General features: G+C 36.0%; 2 protein-coding genes across 7 annotated transcripts; both read left to right on the forward strand.

Moving 5' to 3' along the window:
- The first annotated feature begins 184 nt into the window (after positions 1-184).
- On the forward strand, positions 185-24,044 carry LOC127790688 (uncharacterized). Of its 5 annotated transcripts, none has more exons than XM_052320295.1 (7): positions 185-339; positions 2,611-2,717; positions 14,485-14,552; positions 15,207-15,320; positions 15,405-15,567; positions 23,487-23,633; positions 23,720-24,044. In XM_052320295.1, the coding sequence occupies exons 2-7, from the start codon at positions 2,643-2,645 to the stop codon at positions 23,744-23,746; spliced, it is 594 nt and encodes a 197-aa protein (XP_052176255.1). In that variant the 5' UTR covers positions 185-339; positions 2,611-2,642; the 3' UTR covers positions 23,747-24,044. The 5 variants fall into 5 exon arrangements, with proteins under 5 accessions (XP_052176255.1, XP_052176254.1, XP_052176256.1 ...); XM_052320294.1 differs by having other exon boundaries at positions 2,617-2,717; XM_052320296.1 differs by having other exon boundaries at positions 187-339; positions 2,582-2,717.
- Positions 24,045-24,134: 90 nt separating this feature from the next.
- Positions 24,135-25,871, forward strand: LOC127790687 (uncharacterized). Of its 2 annotated transcripts, XM_052320291.1 has the most exons (3): positions 24,135-24,274; positions 25,116-25,353; positions 25,431-25,871. In XM_052320291.1, exons 1-3 carry the CDS (start codon positions 24,183-24,185, stop codon positions 25,713-25,715), a joined length of 615 nt encoding a protein of 204 aa, XP_052176251.1. In that variant the 5' UTR covers positions 24,135-24,182; the 3' UTR covers positions 25,716-25,871. The 2 variants fall into 2 exon arrangements, with proteins under 2 accessions (XP_052176251.1, XP_052176250.1); XM_052320290.1 differs by having other exon boundaries at positions 24,185-25,353.
- Positions 25,872-26,500: the final 629 nt, after the last annotated feature.

The following is a 26,500-nucleotide window of genomic DNA, read 5'->3' on the forward strand; positions in this document are numbered from 1 at the left end:
TAAATTATTATTTAAATTATTTAATAATTATCATAATTTAAATTATTTTATCAATTATCATAATCTTAAATTATTTTATTTTTATCAATCAAATAATTATTAATATTATTTTCATAAATTACATTATTTTTATTTAACAACTAAATATTTAAAAAAATAAAAAAATAAAAAATAATGGCGGGAGATGCCCCGCCTCTCTCTCCAGCAAACCCCAAAATCCCCAAACCCTAACTGTTCTGTCGGAACAATCGAGCGAGAGAGAGAGAGAGAGAGAGAGAGATTAGCGTCGACTTTTGAGCACAGCTTTTCCGGCGGTGAGCATCTTTTCCGGTGTCCCAGGTTTGAGCCGTTTCTCTTTTTTTGTTCCTGCGATTTGATGCTCTTTTATGAAAGTTCCTACTTCATTTTTGTATTTTGCTTCTTCTGCTGTGTTTTTTCTGTTCTGCTGTGTCTTTCTATCCCCCCTTACAGTGTGAGACAGATAAATTTGATTTATCAATAGTATTCTGTTTTATTGATTTGTCGTATTAATTTCTTGAGGTTTTTGTCATGTATCAGTTTACTTGACTGTTCTTGGGAAGCATATGCTGATAGTTTTTGATATTTTGAATAAACGGTGTCAAATTTTTTCTTTGTCATACAGGGTTCACTGCCGTATGGTGGTTTCTTTTTTATGTATACTCTTACTTATCAAATAAAAATAAGCAAGAAATAAGTAGACTAATAAAACAAAGAAAGATAAGAGATTCTAAGTTTTCTAATAGAAAAAATTTTGGTCTGTGGAATCCATTGCAAGCATTGATTAATTTGATCAACAGACAGTGTGATTGGTAAATGTCAAATGCATTTTATATATTTGTCACCAACGCGAGATTTCTGAGCCTGGGAACCTTAGAGATAACGTCGAGAATCTTGTCTCATTTCGCTTACATAAGGCCAGAACTTCTATAGGTAAACTAACAAATTCATAGTGCTCATTGCACATTTATTGCTCATTTATTCTACTAATTTGAGTATTGGAGGTTATATTAGTGGAACCAGCCCCACCCTTTCTTACAGGTACTTGCATCGAGATAGACCATGGTGATTAGTCCCAACCATCATCAATAACACAAGTTTATCAACTCAATTTGGGATATGAATGGAACCTTTTATTTTTTTTTTTCTCTAATAGGGTGACTATGGATTAGGGAAAAAAAAAATTCAATAGCCATTAATCGAGTCAAATAAGCCATTTACCCTTAACTTTTTATCAATGGTGAGTGGACCATTTGACCCTATCAGTGTTGTTGTGTTAGCTTCTCTATCAATGTCTTCATATTAATGTAAAGTGGTGGATGATGAATTCATAGCATTGCCTAATGGCAACACAAATTGAGGCAACGATTAATAAGAGTGAGATAAGGATAAAAGCCTGTGTGTTATGCACAAGGGTTACATGTATAGGTAGCATAGAAGGATAATTTTGTAATTTAGGGCTTAAGATGAGGTGAAGTGAAATTAGGCTTAAGATGAGGTGAGGTGACATTAGGTTGTGGATTTTAATTGAGTTAGAACTTATAAATTTATATTCAGAATATTTATTATATCTATAATTGAATTATGAATTGTTTGAATATCTAAATGGGTTTTGCTATGCACTTGGTTTTCAGTATTTGAATACTTCTATTGGTTGATAAAATATTTTAAAATATGATACATTTATTATCAATCAAGAAAAATATTTAGATGCTAAAAACAAGTGCATTTAAGGCACCTTAATATCGTTAGCAAAACTTCATCTAAATATAAATTTTGTATCAAATTCCTAGTAAATAGGCTTCCGATTCTATCCAAATCTAAACAGATTCATTGACAAGTTCTTAATTGCAAAAGCTTATACAGAGAGAATAAGAGAAAAAAATCACCACGTAGAGAGATCGAGAGAGTTAAATTAAATGAGATTGTAAGATATTAGTTTGGGATGAGAGGAAATAATAATAGTATATTTATATAATATATTATTATATATTTAATTTTAAATCAATTTGAACCCTAGCAACCTACTCGCAAATCATTTATTATTTTTGTAATTATATTTCAAATTATATTTTAATAATAAAATATATATTTAATATTAAAACTTAAATAAATAAATTGAAAATTAAATCAAGGGATTTAGAGCCAATCTATTGAGAGTAATAGATGAGATGCCCATTCCTTTCCCATCCCGACTCTCGCAGACTTTTGGTGGCTTCACAAAAACCACTGTTTAGTGCACAATTGCTTTTGGCTCTCAGACATTTGATAATTGGAAGAAGTACCCGCCAAAACTCTATGAATTGCCGAATCAAAGTGTTTAAGAAATTCGTATCTCATCTTCTCTCATTGTCTTTCACTTTCTCGGCCACACTTCTCTTTTGATTCGCTAGAATCTACATTTTTCAGGTAATTTTATAGGTTTAAAAAAGAGAAAATAAATAGAAAAAACCAAGAACTCTCGGTTGTGAGTGGATCTGTATGAATATGCATGTGTGAATGTGTGTCCTTTTCTAATTCTAATACTATTGATTGATATGGGGTTGTTGTAAAATTTATGCAGCTCATATGTTTGATGAATTACCTATGCAGTTGCAGCTAGGTGAACAATCGTAGCGAGCGAGATGTATGGTAAGAAGGGGTGTGGCTTGGTGAAAGAGTTTTCAAGCAGCGAACCTGGGCAGCTTGCAGCTTTTAATGTAAGTTCCATCACCTCCCATCCCCTTGTCTAGATTCTTACTTTTCCAAGGATCAATTGTACTATATAGGAGCAGCGGTAGCTCAATTGAGCAGATTGTCTCATTTCATTCAAAGTTCTTGAGATGACACTGGCATTAATCAAAAGAATGCTGAAATAGTTCAAATTGTTGGGATTTTGATGATGATCCCTAGGGTCATCTTAAATGGTTAACATTTTTTTAGTTTGGCACACACCCTAGAGAAAAATAGAGATAAGACATTTATGTAGCTTGGCACAAGCTTTGATTGAAGTTCAACCCATCTCTTCGATTGGAAAAGAACAAAGCCGTTTTGAGTGTCTACCACCCCATCAATGGGTATAGATCCATCAAATCTACCTACCCCTCCACACCCATGTGAGAGGGAAAACCAAACATGATATTTTATGTAATTTATTTTTGCCATTTTTCTATAACAACTTCAATAACTTAATCCTATAAATTTAGTTAGTGTGAATTTCTTAAGCTACATCAACTGCATATTTTTGTCATTTCATATATTCATTGGTAGCCAATATTAATGTGTTTTATGTGTGAATGGTACATGAAATTAAAACATGCACAAAATTTTCAAAAAAAAAAAAAAGGGAAAAGAAGAAACAACTGGATAGGCAACAAAGTTATATGGAAAACACTCTAATAATTACACCACCACCACCAAATTTTTTATCACACTAGCTAGTTGGGGTTAGCTGTTGGTAAATGATTTAAACTAAGTATATTAGTATAAATTAATGAATTGGAAACCCAATAGACCTGGCTACCCAAAAGACACACATCAACTAGGCACTCCAAAAGACTTTCATAAATTAGGAAATCCAAAAGACTTGCTTTCAAATACTAAAACATTCATAACAAAAATGTTAACAAACACTACTATATATTGGGCATCTAGATCTGAGGTGTGGTTGGTTTCCATCAGTTAGTACAAACCTGTAAGGTAACAGGATTTATATTTGAGCAAATTTAAATCTCAGATATAGAGTTGTTGGATCCCTTGCATGGTTGAAGGCTCCAACTATCAAGGAGCGTTACCATGCCTCTTTGAAAGAGGTGGTCCAACCTCGTTTGCAGAAGCAATGAATTCAAAAGATGCTACTGTTTTTTGAAGAGGCAATTGATAACGAAACGAAATGCACTCTCTCTTGAATAATAATACATGGATTCTGGTTGATTTACCAAAAGGATGTGAGCTAGTCAAGTGGAAATGAGTGTGCAGAATGAAGCCTAGACTAGATGGGTCAGTACAGGCATACAAAGCAAGTCTTGTTGCAACAGGTTCAACCAGTATGATTGCTTTGACACTTTGCATAAGAAATGTAGAAAGACCTTACTTATGGCTGGTTATGAAATCATTGGTGTTGATGCTTGTGCATACAATTCCAAGGGCATTCTAGTGTAATCATATGTCTCTATATGTGGATGATATGCTATCTTCAACACTGATGTGGAGAGTAGAGATTATGGGATTGCATGAACTTCGTCAAGTTATAAAAAGAATGACCCAAGACAATCTGTTATTATGAACGCACTCTAGGTTCTGCACCTTCTGACTCATGTTTCAAGTTAATAAATAATAATGGTGAACCTGCTCCCCAACTCAGAAACTCTCAATTTGTTGGTAGTCGTGTGTGTCTTATGCACTGCACAAGACTAAATAGCTTTCCTAGTTGGAATGTCTTGCTAATACACTAGCAATCCCGGAAATGCACATTGGACTGCACTTATTAGATTTCGTAGATACCTTAAAGGTACTTTGGACTGCACTATTGAGTGTTTCTTACTGCACAGGGTGCAGAATGCTACATGGAATTTATCTCTAGATGGCAGAAATCAGTCAATGCATGGTGTTTTACATAAAATGGTGCTATTTCTTGGAAGTCTGAACAACAGACTTGCATTGCACATGTTGGTTCCCGAAGGAAGAAATAAGGAAACTTTGGCTACCATCTCAAAGAGGGTTGTTAGTCAAACTATCCTTAGTTTAGAAGCCAATCACATCTTTAGTTTTTTGGAAATTTCTAAATCAGTGTTTAGGAAACTTTCCTATAGACTTTAGGAAACTTCCTATTTATGTATAGTCAAATCTTTCCTATTGTTTAGCCTTTGTAATCTTTCCTATGTTGTACATTCCTCATCTCTATAAGGGGACTCGTATTTTGTACGTATGAAGTAATGAAGAATACATTCAATTTTCACATGGTATCAAAGCTATAGCGATTTTTCTTCATTATCTTCTTAATCCAGTCAAACGATCGTGTGCCTTCATTGCCACAGTATTGTGATTCTAGTTTATTAGCGCCATTATTTCACATGGTATCAAAGCTATAGGAGATGTTCCAGAAACCACTGCTCCTATGATAAAAGGAGATGTTCCATTTGATCCACCTACGGGAAACACCTCAACTAGTGAATTGCCAGGAATAAATTATTCCTATCATCTCGACGACAAAAATTATCTACAGTGGTCTCAACTTATGCGGACGTTCTTGAAAGGTCGAGGGAAGATAGCTCATGTGCTGAGCCAACCCCCAAGACCTTGGATCTAGGTTTTCCTGCATGGGATATTAGGGATTCAATGATCATGTCTTGGTTTTGGAGTTTAATGTAGCCTGAGGTAAGCAAGAATTATATGTTCTTATTTTTTGCTAAAGAGATTTGGGACACTGTAAAATATACTTATTCTAAGATGCAAGATGCTTCTATAATCATTGAAATTAAAACAAAGATAAGTAGTACGAGACAGGGGTCTTTGACAGTCACTGAGTATTATAATAAGATGAATGGATATTAGCTTGAATTAGATCACCATTAGAATATTAAGATGGTGTGTAGTGAAGATGCAACTACCCTTACTTCTATATTTGAGCGGGGATATAATTGTTGAGTGTCATGAGAAAAGCCAGACTGCCGTAGGCCACTATAGCCAATTTAAATTTTTACTTACTTTCACTGCTGTAATTACTAATATAGAAGTTAGTTACTGCCATGTGCAAGGGGTTAAGGGTGTAGGCAAGTTTGTTATAATTGTGAGGGGTGTAGGGCCCACCCTAGCAGGAGAATCTTCTCCCCCTAAATGCCTTGTATATATTCTTCGCATCCTTGGGATGGATTTTCTAACAAGAATATTATAGAATTTATGAATTATCTCCGTATTTCTTCTCTCTGTTCTCCCTCATTCTTCTTTCTTCCTTTCTTATCTTTCTTTGTTCTTGCGTGCACCTTTCTAATTCTCATTGGATTAGAAAGAGGAGGATTGTCATGCTTAGGCCATGACATTGAGTTTTTGGCTAGTCTTAATGCTAAGTATGATCAAGTGAGAGTGCAAGTTCTTGGAAGAGAAAAACTTTCATCACTTAATGAAGTGTTTTCTATAATTCGTAGTGAGGAATATAGAAGGATAGCTGTGTTCAATGAGGCTAATCTTGAGGGATCAACAATGGTAACTAACAAGATGGATGGCTTTCAGTTCAAGTCTCAGCAAGGAAGGAATGATCCACATCCTTGACCACAAAACAGGGAGGGTTTGTGGTGTTTATTTTGCAAGAAATCTAAGCATACTAGGGAAACATTTTTCAAGTTACATGGAAAAGAGGCAATTCTGAATAAGATGAGTGGTTTTAGGAATCTACAATCCAGAAATCAAGCACAGGCTTATAATATAAACAAGGAGGAGGAAACCATCACCGAGAAAGCAGATCCGGTTGCAACTTCTAACTTAAGCCAATTGAATTTTGATGAAATTAGTAAGCTAAAAAGCTTTTTGAAAATCATTCAAGATGGCACCTGCTCACTGGCACAAGTAGGTGCTTGTTTTCATTCTGAATTTTTTATTGCCTCGCATACTATTAGGAATGATTTATGGATCCTAGACTCAAGAGCTACTGACCATATGTCCTATGACCTAAATGTGTTTGAATCCTATAAACTAATGAGTGTTTCCAAGAAAATAACAGTAGTCAATGGTAATACAATTCCTATAGTAGGTTAAGGCAACGTTATTCTCAATTCCTCATTACCTATTCAGCAGGTTCTCCATGTTCCTAATCCTTCTAACAATTTAATCTCTGTTCGTTAGCTCACCAAAGACCTTAATTGCCATGTTATTTTCTCTCCTCATACATGTGAGTTTCAGGCACTGAACATGAGGAAGATGATTGGTGCTGTTGAGGAACAGAATGAGCTGTACTACTTGAAGAAAAACAATGTTTTCACTAAAGGGGATCAACCTATCCTGTATGTTCATCACAACCTACTCTTATAATCGAGATATGGCTTCAGCATTATCATTTAGGATATCGTCCTTTAATTTGTTGCAGTCTATGTTTCCTACTTTATTTAGGGGTTTAAGTGTCATTGATCTTCATTATGATGTGTGTGATTTTTCTAAGCATCATAGAGTTTCTTATACCATCGGTAATAAATTGTCTTATATTCCATTTTCTTTGATACATTTTGATGTTTGGGGGCCATCTAGAATCCCTAATTGTTCTGGGGCCATATGGTTCTTCTCTTTCATTGATGATTGTACACAAATGACTTGGGTATATCTCTTGAAGGATAAGGCTGTTATTAGCATTGTTTTGCCTATATTCCATAAGATGATTTCTACTCAATTCGGATCTCACATTAAAAGATTTTGTACTGATAATGCAAGAGATTATTTTAATCACTACCTACATTAGTTTTTCCAGTAGATTGTCCACGAGTCATCTTGTGTGGATACTCCTCAACAAAATGTGGTGGCCGAAAGGAAAATGCGACATCTACTTAATGTTACTAGGGCTCTTCTTCTTCATCATTATGTTCCTAAACTTTTTTGGGGAGAAATAGTCTTAATTGCTGCATATGTGATCAATCTGGTTCCTTCTAAGCTCCTAAATTATCAAAGTCCATTCTAGTGTTTGTCCTTGATGTTGGTCTTCATACCTCCCTCCCTTTAAAAGTCTTTGGTTGTGTCTTTTGTCTATATTTCTAAGCATCACAAGGAAAAGCTTGACCACCCTCGAGCACTTGAGTGCATCTTTCTTGGTTATTCCCCTACTTAGAAAGGCTACAAATGTTATCTTCTCACTAGAAAATTTTGTGTCTTAAGGATATTACATTTGTTGAAACTCAATCATTCTTTGGGTCCTTTAGTCCTGGTCTCCAGGGGGAGAATGTTACTAGTGGTGACCAAGGTGGTGGTCTTCCTATCTTGGATTTCCCTCTTGAGTTACACTCAGAGACCGAAACAGTAGCTGTCCCTGACTTATTTGCTTCTTTCTCGGGTGAGCAGGGTGGACCAGAACCACAAGAAGCACAACCACTGCCAATGCTGTCATCCCTGGTCAGGTTTAAAGGTTCCCCTTATGTCTTCAAGAGAAACACAACCTATTCTAGATCCTTAACTTGGCCTAACATCCACTCCAAGTTCAGGTACTGAAATCACTTAAAAGAATCAGGAGTTGTCCACAGCATCCATTGGCCAACTATCTCTCTTATTATCATCTGTCCCCAAAGCATAGAAGTTTCTTAACCTCTTTGGATACCATTGTTATTCCTAAGATAGTTGATGAGGGTTTAAAGGATCAGAATTGGATACAAGCAATGTAGGAGGAGATGAGAGCCAAGGAAAAGAATTAGACTTGGGAAATGGTGTCTAGAGCAAAGGGAATCAGACTTGTGGGTTGTAGGTGGGTCTTTAACCTAAAATATAATGTAGATGACACTTTAGAAAGGTATAAGACTCAACTAATTGCTAAAGGGTACACCCAAACATATGGCATTGATTACCTGGAGACCTTTGCATCTGTGGCAAAGATGACAACAATAAGGATCCTCTTAGTCCTAGCAGCATATTATGGATGGTAGTTGCAACAATTTGATGTCAAGAATGCTTTTTTGTATGGAGATTTAAAAGAATAAGTATTTATGGAGCACAAAGGAATTTTGGGAAAGGTATGTAAACTAAAGAAGGCACTTTATGCGTTTAAACAGTCATCGAGGGCATGGTTTGATAGGTTCTCTAAGGCTATGAAACAGATGGGATATCATCAAAGTAGGGGAGATCATATTCTCTTCATTAAACATTCAGTGGAGGGAAGGATGACAACTTTGTTGGTCTACATAGATGACATTATTGTGATTGGAAATGATTTTGAAGAGCAAAAATAGCTTAAGGAGAGTCTTGCCAGAACATTTGAGATCAAAGACCTTGGTGCATTGAAGTATTTTCTGGGAATAGAGGTGGCCTATTCTAAAGAAGGGATTTTTCTGTCGCAGAGGAAGTATATATTGGATTTGTTAAATGAAACAAGATTGTTGGGAGGTAAAGGAGTAGGTACCCCAATAGAACCCAACATCATGTTGGGGGAAAATTCTAATTGTTAGCCGGTGGATAAAGGAAGATATCAAAGATTGGTGGGACGATTGATATATTTGTCACACACTTGACCAAATATTACATTTGTTGTTAGTCTAGTGAGTCAATTCATGCATTGTCCAATAGAAAAACATATACAGGTTGTGAGGAGGATTTTATGTTATTTGAAAACTACACCTAGCAAAGGGATTTTGTTCAAATCAGGAAATGAGTTGGTATCAGGGTATATGGATGTAGATTATGCAAGGTCTTTAACTTATAGATGCTCCACAACAAGTTATTGTGTGTTCCTAGGGGGGAATTTGATGTCTTGGAGAAGTAAGAAGCAGAATATAGTGGCTAGATCTAGTGTTGAGGCTGAATTCAGGGCTACGGTTCTAGGGTTGTGCGAATTGTTGTAGCTGAGAATTATTTTGGAAGACCTAAAGATTGCTAGTAGTGGACCAATCAAGTTGTGTTGTGATAACAAATCAACCATAAGTATTGCACATAATCTCGTGCAACACAATAGAACCAAACATGTGGAGATAGACAAACATTTCATAAAGGAGAAGTTGGAAGCTGACTTGATTTGTGTACCCTATGTGCCATCAGAAAAATAGCTAGTTGATCTTTTGACAAAAGGGCTGCCCACTAAAACGTTTGAAGAGTTGGTATGCAAGCTATGAATGGTGGATATCCATTCACTAGCTTGAGGGGGAAGTATTGGTTCCCAAAGGAAGGAATAAGGAAACTTTGACTAGCATCTCAAAGAGAGTTGTTAGTCAAATTGTCCTTAGTTTAGAAGCCAATCACATCTTTAGTTATTTGGAAATTTCTAAATCAGTGTTTAGGAAACTTCCTATTTGTGTATAGTCAAATCTTTCCTATTGTTTAGCCTTTGTAATATTTCCTATGTTGTACATTCCTCATCCCCATAAGAGGACTTTTATTTTGTATGTATGAAGTAATGAAGAATACATTCAGTTTTCACACACATTCCTCTATGAACTCACAATTTATAGCTTTGTCCTATGTTGGAAAGGACGTGGAATGGTAAGAGAGGGAGGGACAAGGTCATAACTTGAGAAAAATGTTTGGACAGAGGAAGGTGCAAAGTCTTAATAATATACTAGATGGGCCAATTGTCACGAGAAGGGCCTCGATTTATGGGAATTCTTATTTTTTATTTTACTGTTGTAACTTTTTATTGTTGTAAGTTGTTAAACTTAGAGGGAGTCCATGTGTAAGTGGTTAGAGTAGGATAAAAGGTTGTTATAAACATTGAGGTGTAGGAATCTGCTGTGACAACATCTACCTTCCTAATGACTTGTATAAGTTTCCCAAGTCCCTCACGGAGGAGATTATTGAGAATATCAAAGAGAATTCTAAATTCTTCCTTAACATTCTCTATTCTCTTTCTCTTCCTCTCTTTCTTTGTTCTTACTCTCCTTTTACCCTTTATTGCGTATTCCTAATTCCAATTGAATTAGGAGAGCAATCATTGTGCGGCCTAGCTGTGACAATTTGGTATCAGAACTCGATTCTCGGCTGGAGCTCTATTGGTGGTGGGATGATGGTGGAAGGAATCCGTATGAAGAATTTTGAGTCGTAGCTGCAGCAAGTTAGCTCGACCATGATCGAGTTCCAGAACATGGTGGATCATTTGGAGCTTGGGTCCAACTGGAACCATGAGGCGATCAGTAGATCACAAGGTGGGAAGCTCAATCGAAGGGCTGGAAAGGAGATTGGATGGAGCTCTCTCGTAGATGAGAAAGGATATCTCACAGATGAGAGAGGATATGGGAGCACAAATACAACAATTCATAGTGATGTTCACTCGCTAGAATTCGGTAAGAATCACTCCTAATTTTTCTCCTAGGGAGAGAATCGAGCCTATTTTACAGAATAATAGGATGAATGAGATCTCTGAAATTGAGGTAGATTCGGAAGAAGAAGTAGAAGCAATGAAGGACAAATTTCTCATAGCTCTTGTGGAAGATCTAATGGATGAACTACATAATGCCAAATTTTTTTCTAAGCTTGACCTACGCTTGGGCTACCATCAAATTAAAATAAAGCCTGAGGATATTCATAAACCCGCCTTTAGGACATATTATGGGCACTTTGAATTTTTGGTGATGCCATTCGGGCTCACCAATGCCCCAACCACCTTTCAGTCCCTCATGAATCGAATTTATGAACCTTATCTAAGGAAATTGATACTTGTATTTTTTGATGACATCCTTGTCTATAGCCAAACCTTGAACCAACACTTAACCCACCTAAGAACCACCTTTAAGGTCCTTAGATCTAACTAGCTCTTTATCAAAAGGTCTAAGTGTGCTTTTGGTCAAGATTAGGTGGAGTATTTGGGTCACTAAATATCAGGAGATAGGGTCAGCACAAACCTAAGGAAGGTGGCCTAAACCAACTACAATAAGGGGCTTTGAGGGGGTTTCTTGGGCTTACCAAATACTATTGCTGGTTTGTAAAGGGATATGGTGTCATCAGTAAACCTTTGACATATTTCTTAAAGAAAGGGGGTTTTGGCTGGGGGCAAGAGGTTGAGGAAGCTTTTGAAAGGCTAAAAGGGGCTATGCATAGGGTGCCTGTCCTAGGGTTGCTTGATTTTAGCAAACCCTTTGTTTTGGAGATTGACGCATGTGGAACAAGGGTTGGAGCAGTGCTTATGCAAGAGGGAAAGCCATTGGCATTTCTAAGCCAGGCCTTGAGCCCAAGGCACATGGGGATCAACATAGATGAGAAAGAGTTCCTAACAATGTTAATGGATGTTGAGAAGTGAAGACATTATCTGGAAGGAGGAAAGTTTATAATCAAGACGGATCATGAGAGTTTGAAATTTCTATTACAACAGAAATTTCATACTCAATTACAAAAGAAGGGAATGACCAAACTGATGGTCTTGGACTATTCTATACAATACAAAAATGGCAGGGAAAATGTGGCAGTAGATGCACTCTCAAGGTGCCATGAAGAAAGAAGCTTAGCAGTTATGACTACCATAATTCCTGAGTGGTGCCAAGAAGTGATTAATAGCTATGAAGGAGATGAAAGAGTGAAAGAATTGTTGGAAAGGTTGGTTGTGGGTCATAAGGATGAAGATGGGTACACATTAGTGGATGGTTTGTTGAGGTGTAAGGGTAGGTTGGTGATTGGTGGCAATGAAGATCTCAAGAGGAAAATTTTATAGGCCCTGCATGAGTCTCCATTGGGGGGACATTATGGGATTCAAAATACTTACCTTCGAGTAAGGCAATTATTTCATTAGCCCAAGCTAAGGGTAGGAGTGAAGGAGTTTGTATTGTCATGTGACACTTGTAAGAGGTGTAAGAATGAGACCGTAGCCTATTTGGGCCTTTTACAACCTTTGCCCATCCCTGACCATGCACGGGCTAGTGTATCTATGGATTTTATTGAGGGATTGCCTAACTCAGAAGGGAAGGACAACATATTGGTGGTTGTTGACAGGTTAACCAAATTTGCTCATTTTATAGGGTTGGTTCATCCTTATACAACCCAGGAAGTGGCTAGGGTCTTTATGGATCAGGTGGTGGCATTACATGGAACTCCTAAATCTATAATCTCAGATTGTGATAAGATTTTCACGAGCCTTTTGTGGCGGGAACTAATGAAGGCAATGGGAACCAAGTTGAATATGTCCATAGTCTATCATCCTCAATCTCACGGGCAAACAAAGAGGGTGAACCAGAGCTTGGAGACTTACTTAAGACGTGTTTGTTTCATGCAACCTAAGAGTTGGCATAGTTGGTTGTCCTTGGTCCAATGGTGGTATAACTTTAACCACCATACATCCCTCAAAATGTCTCTATTTGAGGCCCTATTTGGATACAAGCCACCAATTTTGCCAGCTGTAGGAGATTACACTACCGCTGCTACAATTGAAGAGTATCTACACCAAAGGGAGGAGGTTTTGCATAAGCTGAAGCGAGAATTGGCATCAGCTTAACAATTTGCTGATCAGAAGAGAAGTGATAGGGAATTTGCAGTGGGGGAGAAGGTGTACCTAAGGTTCAGATATCCTCATTTAAAGTCCATCACCTGAGGGCCAGTGACCAAACTCAGCCCCATGTATTTTGGGCCATTTCTTATAGTTGCTAAGGTTGGGAAAGTAGCATATCGTCTGTAGCTCCCTGAGGAATCCCACATTCACCCAGTGTTCCATGTTTCTCTCTCAAAGAAGTTAGTGGGCACAGAGCAGGTGAACACAGCATTACCACTACTGCCTAAGGAGATCGGTAGGCTGGAAGAGCTTGAGGCCATACTTGATAGGAGGGTGGTCTACAATCAAGGAACCCTACTTATCCAGGTCCTGGTGAAGTGGTAGAACGATCCAGCAGGAGGCAACACCTGGGAGTATCTACCTGATTTGCTTAAACAATTCCCAAGGTTTGCCAGCCTCCTTAGCATTTCTTGAGGATAAGAAATTTATTAAGGGAAGGGGAATTGTCACGAGAAGGGCCACGGTTTATTGGAATTTTTCATTTTTTTTACTGCCGTAACTTTTTACTGTTGTAAGTTGTTAAACTTAGAGGGAGTCCATGTGCAAGTGGTTAGAGTAGGACAAAAGGTTGTTATAACCATTGAGGCGTAGGAATCTGCTGTGGCAGCGTCTACCCTCCTAATGGCTTGTATAAGTTTCCCAAGTCCCTCACGGAGGAGATTATTGAGAATATCAAAGAGAATTCTGAATTCTTGCTCAACATTCTCTCTCTCTTCCTTTCTTTCTTTCTCTTCTCTCTCTGTTCTTACTCTGCTCCTACCCTTTATTGCGTATTCCTAATTCAAACCGAATTAGGAGAGCAATCATTGTGCAGCCTAGCCGTGACACCAATGAGTAACATGTCAGATCAATATCCTAATGTACTTTTTGCAAGTCCAACGATTGATATTCATTACATCATTTCAGTCCTTGGATTCTTTGGTTGATCTTTATGTTTTTTTCTTGTTCCTTTTCCCTCTCAATTAGCTGACATAGTATAAAACAAGAGGGATGCTGATGCTTTGCTTTAATCAATTTAGTTCTCTTCTTCATTCGTTTCTTATGCTTAAAAAATGCTTCTTGGCTATTATGATGTTACAGATGCTATCCTTTTGTACTTGTTTTTTACCCTTAAAAATGTAACATTTACCAAAAAATAATAGTGGTTATTTTTTACTCTTATTCTCTTTCTATTGAAATGTATGCTTATTATGAAATCTATTAATTTTTCATCACTTGCTATTTCTTTATTTGGCATATCAATGATCCTGTTTATAGTTGTCAAGCTTTTTTTTTGCCCAAAGTTGAGGTGGATTCAGGTTTTATCATTTAATGATATATTTGTTTCTATGCTTGTGTAGACTAACTTATTTGCCCAAGTAATTGAAGAATGTAATTTTCATTTCCGTCAGCTCCAATCCTTGCTCAGGTAAATCTTTATGTCATTATTTGATCTTCTGTGCTGACAGCAATTGTGTGAATTCCAGTTTGAGAAATCCTCCTAACTTAATAGACCTGCATGTGGTGCTTGTGCCACAGATTTCGCTTCTTTAAGTGGTGTGCACGTGCATGCTTGGGGGGGTTGCAAATGCCTTGCGCTGTGGCTTTAGATTTTTGACTTAATTGTTCTCATTACACATGCACTTCTTGCTCTAGATGTTTGACTTATTTGTTCTAATACTATTTGCAGACAAGAGTGAACAAAGGCTACTTGGATCACCTTTTCATCTTGAAACAAAATGAAAATGCTCAAACACGTCATGACTTCTTTGTAACTACAATTGAATCTTTTTTGTAATTAATTAGTTCACTAGATACTAAAAAATAAAAACAAACCCGCTAGAAACCTACATTATAATTGCTTGAGCTATGGGTTCAGCAAGAAATTGAAACTAGCTTTTGACTCATTGTGTTGATATGCAATTGAGTTGATGCCAAGTACAAAATTATGATACATACATACATACATACATGCACGCATGCACGTTTAGTTGTATACATGTGTGTATTATAGATACAATTGCTAGTTGTGAGTTATGTTTTACCACTTTTTTCATGCATGACTAACTGAATGTCATAATAGCAAACTCCAAGAAGAAGGTTCGGACAGCCAAACAACTAGGAATCCAGACCACTATGGAGCACTCATCCATCACCTTTCCCTAGTCCGCAACAAACGCTGCCTTATGGCTTATGTGTAATGATCCATCATCTAATATTAGAAAATAATCTCTAAGTTTCTCCCCCTTTACCCCCTGAAACCATTATTTGTATTTAACAGATACAATCGAGCAGAAGTAATTCGAAGTTTGGGCTGGATGATTGAGGCACTACTTCCTGAAGAAATTCAAGAAAAACTCAGCAGTTCAGAGAAAGAGTACTCCAAGAATCATTCAGCAACTATCAAATCATATCAGTCAGAAATGGATCTCGATTTAGCAGTGGTAATCTCTCTCTCTCTCTCTCTCTCTCACACACACACACACACACACACACAATGAATTCTTTGATATATGTAACCTTACAAGGATTGGATCTCCAAGCAGATCTTACACTGTCAGAGACACTAAATGGGGCTTTAATGCCCTCCCCCCCCCCCCCCCCCCCCCCCCCCATGTCAGGAGTTTTATACGACAGTATCAGAACAATAATTTCTATGAAAACTCAATAATTCCTTGATTGGAAGATTAGAAAATTGTTATGCCGAACGTCTGTACTTGTCGAATTATATCCTCCATCAAAGGTCATTTCATGAAGCACTTCATCAAGGACATCTGGTTCTACAACATTTATAAGCTTGTTGGGTCATCCTATTTTAGGTGAGATTAACCCAAGAGTTGATGGATAGCTTCCACTAATATCCAGGGGTTTTAGAAGGTGGTCATGGCAAAGTAATTAGCAATGGCATCATTGTCAAACATTTGAGTCTCTCTTATTTAAAATAAGATGGCAAGGATGAATAAATTGGTCCTTTGAAGTTTGATTTTCATATTGATTTGCTGGTAACAAATTTGTCTCTTTGAGGAGTTAGATGAAGCTGTGGTTAATTTTGTGAACATCATTGTGCATTCTGACCTGAAGAACTGTAGCATTAATTGGTTATAGGAGCCTGCGCATACAGTACATGCCCTTGAATAACCTTCTTAGGAGAGTTTCTACCAATTCAAATGTAGTATTTATTGTGATTGCAATGATCTTTTCTGGGTGAGACTGTGGGAGGATGGTTCATCATTCAATATCCCAGGTTTTGCTTTTGTACTCATACAATATGGTCTCTTTCATCTACACAGAAGAAATTTGTATTCATTTTCTTACATTGATCCATATATCATGGCCAATTCTCCCTATTGCTTGAACTTGAAGTGTAATCGGTCTCTTTCCCACATACCTGTATTCTGGTGCTGCAAGGGTAAGTTTAAATGACATCAGGAAGTGCTATTTTAGCCTGAAATTTGGAAGATTAGGATCTACCTTTCAACATTGAACCATCCCTCTAACTAAGTTTAGAGTTTGACATACCTTAATTGGCATTTAAGATAAGATGATCTAGTCCCATGTGCAAGGGGAAACATCATGTTGAGTTTGATTTTGAGAATGTTTTGATGATGAAAATTAAATGCAAAACTTTAATGATATGTCTCCTTTAGAATGGTTTGATGAATAAGAATATAAGATTAAACTTAATGTGTTACACTAGGATTTCATGGACTAACATCCTAAGTATTCACACATGTTTGAATAACATGATTGAATAATATCGTAAGTGTTCACACATGTGTAAATCAAGTAACACAGATGATTAATCGAGTAATCATCTCAAGATTTAAGGCTTAAGTATCCATGCACTTAAAAATTTTAAAAGAAAATGTTTCAATACATACTTGACGTTTAAGTGACAAACATCAAGCTCTTGAGTGAATGAATGAATCTTTAAGGATGATCACTCAAGTGAAAATTGAATGAAAGGCTTAAAGGATTGAATGTTTGTTGCTTGATGAGCAATATTCAAGGTCTCGAAAGAAAAACTGAAGTGAAGATGTTCATTATACATTGAATGTTTGAGTATACATTCATTCAATATAATGAAACTTGAGTTCTAGAAAATCATTTAAAAGGTTAAAATTAACTATCTGATGTTTAGAAGGAAAAATATCAAGTATTTAAGGATTTAAAACATGAGCTTCAAGATAAGACAATAAAACTGAAATTAAGTTGTTAATCGAGTAACAATACTTATTAATTGATTAACATGCTTCCTACTCGAGTAAAGCTCAATTGTATTCGAGTAATTATGTTTGAGAATGTTAGTTGTAACTAACTTTCAAACATCACTCGAGTATTAAATTCTATTAATAGAGTAAAACAGTTTTTAGGCTTACTGTTAATCAAGTAAAGAAATGTATAATTGAGTAACAAGCAGTCATACTCGACTAACTAATTGGAACAATCAAGTAATACTTGAAAACTGTTAGGCTTAATTGAGTGTATACTTGCTGTGTTTGAGTACTGCACTAAAAATACTTCAATCGAGTAATCTGAAAGATATTCGACTACTTGAGATATTAGTTGAATAAATATATTTAGTAATCGAGTAAGAAATAGAACTAAAATAGCAAGCCTCGGTGCTTATATCCTTAATCGACTAAAAGAGATTAGTAATTGAGTGTATCTTATTTTTTGATTGAGTGATCAATTCTCTTACTCGAATAATATATCGACTGAAAAATGTGAAGTCTTTGTACTTTGACATTAATAGATTAAGAGTTATGCTTAATTGGGTAATTCTTTTCTTAGTCGAGTAACTCTATACCTTAATTGGGTATATTATGCTAAACAGAGAGTGAGTCTCTATATCTTGTGTGTTAATGGACTAATAAGTTTTTTTAACTTTGTGATGTAACTTGATGTTATCTTCAATTAAATCAAAGTTGAAAGTGGCATAAAAATATATATATATCTAGCATATATATGTTAGATATATATCTAATATATAAATATAATAGAAAAAAAAAAATCTAACATATAAATAGAAAAGAAAAAATATATATATCTAACATATAAATAGAAAAGAAAATTAAAAAACATAATAAACCCTAACAGCTAACACCCAACAACGCGCGCGCGCGCGAGAGAGAGAGAGAGAGAGAGATTGAAAGCGGAAGCGAAGATGGAGCTTGATAGCGACGGCAGTGGCGACATCGTTGATGCAGTGAGGACGTGGCAGCGAGGATGTAGCTTGATGGCATAGAGGCAGTGAGGAGGTCGCGATGGAGCTGGAGGCAGCGAGGAGGTACCGATGGTGTTGAGGCAGCAGCGGCCTTGCGCTGAGAAGAGTAAGAGAGGCTTCGGAATTGATGAAAGGTAAGATTTAAACCCAAAAATTAGGCATCCTAGACGGCTGCCATATTCGTGGCGGCTAGGGGCTGCCTAGCACCTCACTGGCACCTAGGTGGCTGCCTAGGCCAATTTTTAGAACACTGCATACGTGAGTGTTGTTATACTTTAATTGAGTAACTTATTATTGTACTCGAGTAAAAATTATTGGACAAAAATATACTTGAACCTTTAATCAACTAAGCTCACCTGTAAAGATCAGAACACATGTATTCATTAGTTGTTCTTTGTGTATTACTTGAATAAGTATTGGAAAAACATTAATCAAGTAATTAAAGTGTTAATCGAGTGATTGATATATTAGTCGAGTAACCATGTTTTATAATCAAGTGATAAATTTGAGGGAAAATGACAAGTCTCTGGACTTGCATTATTAATCGACTAAGAAAAACATGTTAATCGAGTCTCATATATATTAGTCGAGTAATGAAATTTGTTAATCGGGTATCTCATATAATTAGTTGAGTAATAAGTTTTAGTACTTGAGTAATGATTTGCAACAAAATTGTTAAGTCTTTGGACCTATAGCATTAATCAACTAATACTAAGCATTACTTGAGTAATACTAAAAAATACTCGACTATTGTTTTTCTAAAATTAAAAAATATAGCCGTTATAGACAACTTCAAAAGTGCACAATTTCTCGTTTTCCACAATCAGACTGTTGCCAAAAGTTGTTATTGGGATAGGAGGACTCTATTTTTTATCTTGGGCATTATAGTCGGTTGGTTTAGTGTTTAAAATTCATGTTTAAGAGCGCTTTAAGTGCAAAGCGCAAAGCATAACATGCTTGGGGCTTTTTTTGTTTGAAGCTCGTCAACTTTAGTTGAGTATGCTTAAGTTGCACTTTTACCTGAGCTTTAAAGCACAATAAAATGTGTTTCAAAAATACACTTTTTTTAATCATACAATATGAATGGTTGGATTTGTTTAAATTTTTGCAATGGTGTGGCTGCTTGCATGGAATCCTTACCCAAAAAAGGCTAGTATTAGATCTTAGAAAGACCTAAATAAAATCATATATACATTTGTTTCTTAAAAAATAAAAAGAAGACTTAGTTGTATTTATCAAGCAAAAAATATTTAAGGAAACATCTAATTAGGTGTAAAATTAGGGGTTGCTAATTTATTCCTAATTGTTGTAAATTAAGGATTGATGTAAATTCGGGATTGGTGATTGATTACTGATTGTTGTAAATTAGAGATTGTTAATTGATTGCAAATTAGGGATTGATTGATTGGGGATTATTATAATTTTGGGGTTGATTAATCGGGGATTTTTGTAAATTAGGGATCTTTTTTTTCCTTATTGTTCTATCTGATCCTTTGTATAAATCATGTTAATGAAATAGAATGGGTTTTTGTCTAAACTTTTACAAAAAACAAAAGAAGACTCAACAAAAAAAATTAAAAAATAAAAAAAAAGCCTTAGCATATTCAAATCCTTTCAATTGATAAATCAAACCAATTTGTCTTCCAAGTTCCATGAGGACTAACAACTGACCAGATTGTATCCTTTTATATGTCCCCTAGCCCTATGTGTTTTTGTTATGGTAGCATAAACTTGTAAATGAGTATAAAATATAACTGAAAAATGGTATCTCATCTTTTGTTAAATTTGCAGTTCTCATTCTTATTTAGTTTTTTTTAATGATTTCTTTTTTAATAGTTTATATTTTTGATATTTATAAAAGTTGATACCCTTTATTTTATTTATATTTGTTCACTTTGCTTGAGCATGCACTTTGCTTTGCACCCTGTAAGCCTTTTGTGCTCAATGCTTTTCAAAACATTGGGTGGGTTGTCAAAGTTAACTATTGATAGTCACCCTTCAAGATATTTCATTTGCTATGAGAGTGGTAAGCTAGCTTCTAGATTCACCTTGTGATAGTCATTAGGACACGTCAATTTATATCCTTCGGTATATTGAAGGTGCCCCTAGCTGGGTGTGTCATATCGAGATCATGGCCATAGTAAGATTATGGAATATACAAAGGTTCATTGGGCAGGATCCCCTAGTGATAAGCGGTCCACATTTGAATATTATGTTTGTTGGAGGCAACTTAGTTTCTAGAAAAGTACGAAACAAAGTGTTGTTGCTAGCTCTAGTGTAGAGGTTGAATATAAAGCAATAGCCCTTACAACATGTGAATTGATATGGTTGAAACAATTGGTTGAGGAGTTAGGAGTCATTCAAATCAATCTATGAAGTTGATTTGTGATGATCATATTGCTTCTAATCTTGTTTACCATGAGAGAACCAAACACATTAAGATTGATTGTCATTTTGTTACAAAGAAGGTGCTTTCTAGAGATAAAAAGATCATGCCAAGCTTGGCATGAGGGGGATTGTTAAGAGGATTATGATCTTTGTGTTAAGAAACTATATTCTACACATCTTTATACTACCGTAACTATGTATCTTGTATGATTTGTATATATCTTTAGAATATATTGTTTCCTTACTATTGAGAATTAAAATGATAATATAAAAGCCAAAGTTAATTCTCTATCTAACAACTTAAGCTTCTAGATGATATGACAATTAACAATTCAATATGGTATTAGAGTAGGAAAAAGTCTTAATTTGAAACCTCACAGTTGTTCCAATGTTTAAATTGTTGCATGTGTTTGGGTCAATTATGTAGTAAAACTTGACCACATGTGAGGGGGCATGCTGAGAGTAAAAATTATAATATCAAAGATAAAGTTAACCCTCTATCTAATCATTTAAGCTTTTATATAATTCTTGTACATCTCATCTCTTGAAGAGAAATAATTTTGATTTTTCTTCTAATCATCACATCCACCACTTTCATAGATTTCTTTGTTAAAATAACATGCAATGATTAAATTCTCATACTTTAGTTTTGGATTTTCTTACTCATATTTGTCCATGAAGAAGTTGATATCTGTTTTCTTTTTTGTAGAGAGAAAAAGTGGATATTCTAATTATAATTACAGAAAAAACAGACCAAGCTTTATTCCTATTAGATGGGGATGGCTACATGGGTTTTTACTTGTCAATCTATCTTTATCTATGATCATATTTTCCATAATCCCATTATAGCTCATGTCAAGCATATTTTCTATTATTTTTTTCTTGGTCTTCCTCTATATTTTTCCCTACTTCTCCATTCCATCCACTCCCCTTGAGCATCTATTTGTCTTCCTCTCACCTAACTAAACTATCTTGATCTCGTCTCTCACATCTTATCCTCAACAAAAGTCTTTCCAACCTTTTATTATCTATAATCTCATTTGCGATCATTCATTTTCTTGTATGGCTGCACTTTTTTACTGTAATATCCTTATTCCAGTTACACTTATATTTTGCACACATTACTATTTTACTTGCCAATGGTTCATGCCACACAAAAATGACAATTGTTATTGGCAACATAAATTTCTTGATGTTTTGTTTTGTGCTTATGGAAAAAATTTGGAATTGGAGGAATAAGGTTAAACTTGAGTAAAAGTGTCAAACAGGTGGGACAACTTGTGGGTGCCTGGCACACCTCTGGTTGTGCTTGTCATGACCTGTGGTGAATAGTATTAGGTTGTGCTGAGCACAACCTAATAGTGGCGGACAGTGTTGGGTAGCCCCCCATGGCCCATGGGGCTACCAGGCCATTGTATGACTCTTTTGGGCTATCCCTGCATGACCCACAGGCCTGAGAATAAAAAATATAAACTTTAAAAATTTATAATCGTAAATTTTAACTCATGTTTTGTTGAAATTTCAGAACAATAAAAATACATCAAAGTATTATTCAGTAAGCATTGTTTTTGTGTATTATTTGAAGTTTTGAACATTATAATTTGTAAACTGTAAGTTTATTTGTAATTTGTAACTTTTCATTTGCCAACACTTTGAGAAAATAAAAATTTGATGTATAATTTAGCATATGGAATTTTCTTAGACTGTATTATTTTAAATTTTGTACTTTCAAAATTATAAGTTTGTAATTTTTTATTTTTCATTTTGTAATAAAAATAATATAAGATATACAAAAGAAATAGAAAATAGCAGCTTGGTGGCAGGCCCATATGGGCCAGCATGGTGTGGACTGCTACCATGGTGGTATGACTGGCTACAGTTTGGGCCCATAAGACAACGAGGCACCTTTCAGCTTGAGGCTGAAGAAGTGGATATTCATGAGATTGCTGGGAAAATTTTTGAAGGATGGAATTGGAGCACAGGAACTGTCTTTCCATACCTGACAAATGAAATCATCATGAATAAGTATCAAGCCTTTGCAGAATGAGGGTGGAGTCTACCAGCTGGCAGTTACTTACAACTCAATTGATTCAGCCTTCATCGATGGAAAGATGAAGGGGCTTGGTTGTTATGGATTACTGCCCCGCGGGGGGGGGGATTATTAGCATGAGAATCGTTGGAAGTGCTTATTCTCACCTTAAGCTTATTTGGCTAGATTAACTCGTGGCTGGGCTTTAACTCACCGTTTGAACAGAGTGTGATCTTTCAAACTGATACAATGCTATCGATCTAGGCTTGTTTAGTTAGGGATATTAAGGCTGTGCAGTTGCATGGCTTTTGGAGTTTTTGTGTATCAGCTTGATAATGAAGTTGTTAATTAGCTAGAAGGGTTTTTGGAAATGGATTTTATGGAGATTTGAGTATTTCTTTCATTCCTCTTGTAGCTTTGGAAGCAGCTGCTAAAGATTTGTTATTGGGATAAATGTAGTTTTTTTTTTTTTTTTGAATTTGTTGGTTCTATTTCTTTGAAGCTGCTGCTATGGATTTGTTGTAGAGATGGTTGTAATTTCCTTGTTTGGTTTTGTTGGTTCTATTCATTGCTCCCTCTTCGTATTTCACTCAGCCAAAGGAAAAAAGAAGCTACTTGAACAATGCTAGTTATCTATTTGTGAGAGTTGCTGAAATCTGTCTATGATTGCGCACGTTCTTTGAACTAACACATACGGTTGTTTATCTTCTGTGTGCAAGGATATGGTGCCCCCAAAGGATCCTTACATAAAGGTGAGAGTCCTAGATGATATTGGCACTGTGGCACTCAGTGATCAGATCGCAAATCTTGCTCGACATGCCATTCTCTTTCTTAGGCGAACTGATGCCGAGACATACATCTCTCAGGTGAAGAACTTCCTATACTGTTTGCCCTCAGCTCGGACGTTATAACTGCGAGTCCTAATGGTGTCATTCTTGGCCATGACAAACAGGGTTTGATGGAGGAGCTTATAGGTTGAGCTAGCTGGTTGGATTGATTGCAGCTAACAGTATTCAAGGCTTTCCGGAGTTAGCAGAAGCTCATCAAACTCAACCGCTTGCTTCTCCTACTTGGTATGATGGATATAACAGACATATAAATTGCAGATTTTTCTAAGTAGAAAAGCAAGCTGCAGTTGTAGTAGCCAAGTAAGGATGGCCTCCTTGGCTACCCATACATTTTTGGCTCTCATTATCAGCCACATTTGATTGGAATGAAAAAAACAAGTTAGATGTATGGTGATGGTGCAACCTTACAATCTCCTTTATTAACTGTCATGATTTGCGTTATTGATTATTCAAATGGATGGACGGCTGTGAATCACTCCCAACCAACAATAATATTTAGAGTAAATAAATAGAAAAGGAAAGAGATTGCAAATTGATGGGAGGCAGGCCAAAGCTTGAACCGTGCGCATGGCTTCTGCAAGGAAATGGGCTGCCATCATTTCATACATTGCCTCTCGCGCCTATTTCTATCTCATCATTTTACAGGTTCCTCTCTTCAGGTAATTGGAAATTTCCCATTCTGTTTCTATTTCCCCTTCAATTTCCTTGTTCCTATGTCTGGATTCTGAAATGAAAGAAAGTTATATTTTCTTTTACAATTTGTTTATATCTGGCATTGCCAGTGCTGGAATTTCACATTGGATCTGGGTTTTGTGTTATATAATATATCTATATCTATATCAATTAATAACATTTGCATGCCACTGCAATCAGGAAAAGTGGATTTTTTAATTAAATTTTTGACGTACATTTGCATTTACAGTGGGGCTCATTGATTTATCTCCAAATTGAAGCAAGCGTAATCCCATGCTTGGGAAATCTGGAAATTCCATCTATCAAAAGTTAATGTAATTGTTTCCTTATGCAGATTGATTTCATGACATTTTCAGACTCTTATATTGGCTACGATGATAAAAGTTCAAGAGATGGTAATTTAGAGAATTATCATCATAATATTTTTATATCACTATAGTAAAAAATACCATAATTTGTACGTGAGAATGGAAGTGGCTCATTGCTCATAAACCATAACTCTTAATTTGCACCAACATGAGATTGTCATTTTCCAGCATTAATTTTAGGAAATAATAGGAAAATGTTCTTGGTTCTTCCAAAAACTAGTGTTCTATGAAAAATCAACGTGTTCTCAAAATGTTTAGGACTAAAATTGATATGGAGAAACGAAACAAAAAATGTGAAGGTAACCATGGTCCTTCATGGGTTGATTGCTAATGAGGATATGTGGAAGCAAAAGAAATGGAAAGAGCAACTAAACAGTGTGCACAAGTGCAATTTAAAACCTCATTCTGCGACTACCATGTATGTATTTTGGGTTGTCAGGGTAGCATGCAGCAGAGTGGCAACATGCACAACGCCATTAGAGGTGGCATCGTGTCAACTGATCCGCCACCAAATCTGCCCGGCTGTCCTGGTGAAGGCTCTCCTGTACCCGGGAGCTGTTCTACACACACTCCTCAATAGCGCTACCATTCCAAGCTTCAAAGAAGTCTATAATCCCCTCATCCTCAAGAACCCGAACCCTGCTTTTGTCGAACCGCTCGATCTCCGGCTTATCGAGGTTAGATGATCAAAACACAAACATTTGATTTCCCAATCGATCGACGATATATGTATATATATAGTTTGGTGCAACAGGTTTATGTGGGAAGCTACTTGGCGGTGGGAGGAGCCCTGCTGGGAGCATTGAGGCCAGGAGGAAGAATGAGCCTTGGAGGGACACTGCTCGTTGTGTGGGGGCTTAGCAAAGAGCTCTTTCTTGGAAGAAATGGCGTCTCCCTCTACCCAACACTCTTCATTGCTCCAATTCTTGCCTTTCTTTCCATTAGAAGAGATGTTAGAAAGCTGATTCGTTGTTTCAAAGCTAGGCGCCAAAAGACACCAATCCGCAGCTTCAAGCTCAAGGCTTGGAAGCGCGTTTAGGCTGTATATATAATAAGTCGTATTTCTCTCTGGCAGAGTATGCACTCTAATTTAGAAGAAAATGCTCTGCGTTTGGAATTGAGAGAGGAGAGGAGGATGAAATAATATATAGAAATGGATAGAGGACGATTTTCTTTTGTTTGGACATAGAACTAACGTTTGTATTCTTTCATTAATCTTAATATTTCTTTTTAAGGTTTATATTTGGCTTGACTTTGTCACTCTCTATTTTTTTTATTAATATAGTATGACTAATATAAATTCATTCCATCAATTCTCGTAACTCTCCAAAATAAGGAGAAATATTTTTTTTCATTATTTTTTGTCTCCACTGGGAGGTTTAGAAGAAATATATCTAATACTAAAGATATATTGAATATTCTTAATTCAATTTATCTTACTAATTATTGTTAGGAACACGTTGATAAAAGCATTCAGAGTGAAAATCTTTTGAATTATCAACAAATAGAAGAGAAGACAAATTGGGTAATAAAAAAAATAGGCGGGTGAATTGGGTAATTGACAAATTAAATACTTTTTAGAAGGTTTTGAAAAATAAATAAGAAAATAATGAAACACAATTAAAATAAAATACAAGAGGGATACAAGCGATTTAATGGTGGTTCAGCTAAATCCAAACTAATCCACTTCCTTAACTTCCCACTAAAGATTTTAAACAATTCACTAAACCTCTTACTTGATCCCAAGTAGGCCCTCTAATAATAAATTAGGAAATTACAAATGTCGTCCACCAAGAAGTTAGAAAAATACATGCCTCCTACTTA

The sequence above is a fragment of the Diospyros lotus genome, chromosome 14 (assembly GCF_014633365.1).
Source record: "Diospyros lotus cultivar Yz01 chromosome 14, ASM1463336v1, whole genome shotgun sequence".
Classification (NCBI taxonomy): domain Eukaryota; kingdom Viridiplantae; phylum Streptophyta; class Magnoliopsida; order Ericales; family Ebenaceae; genus Diospyros; species Diospyros lotus.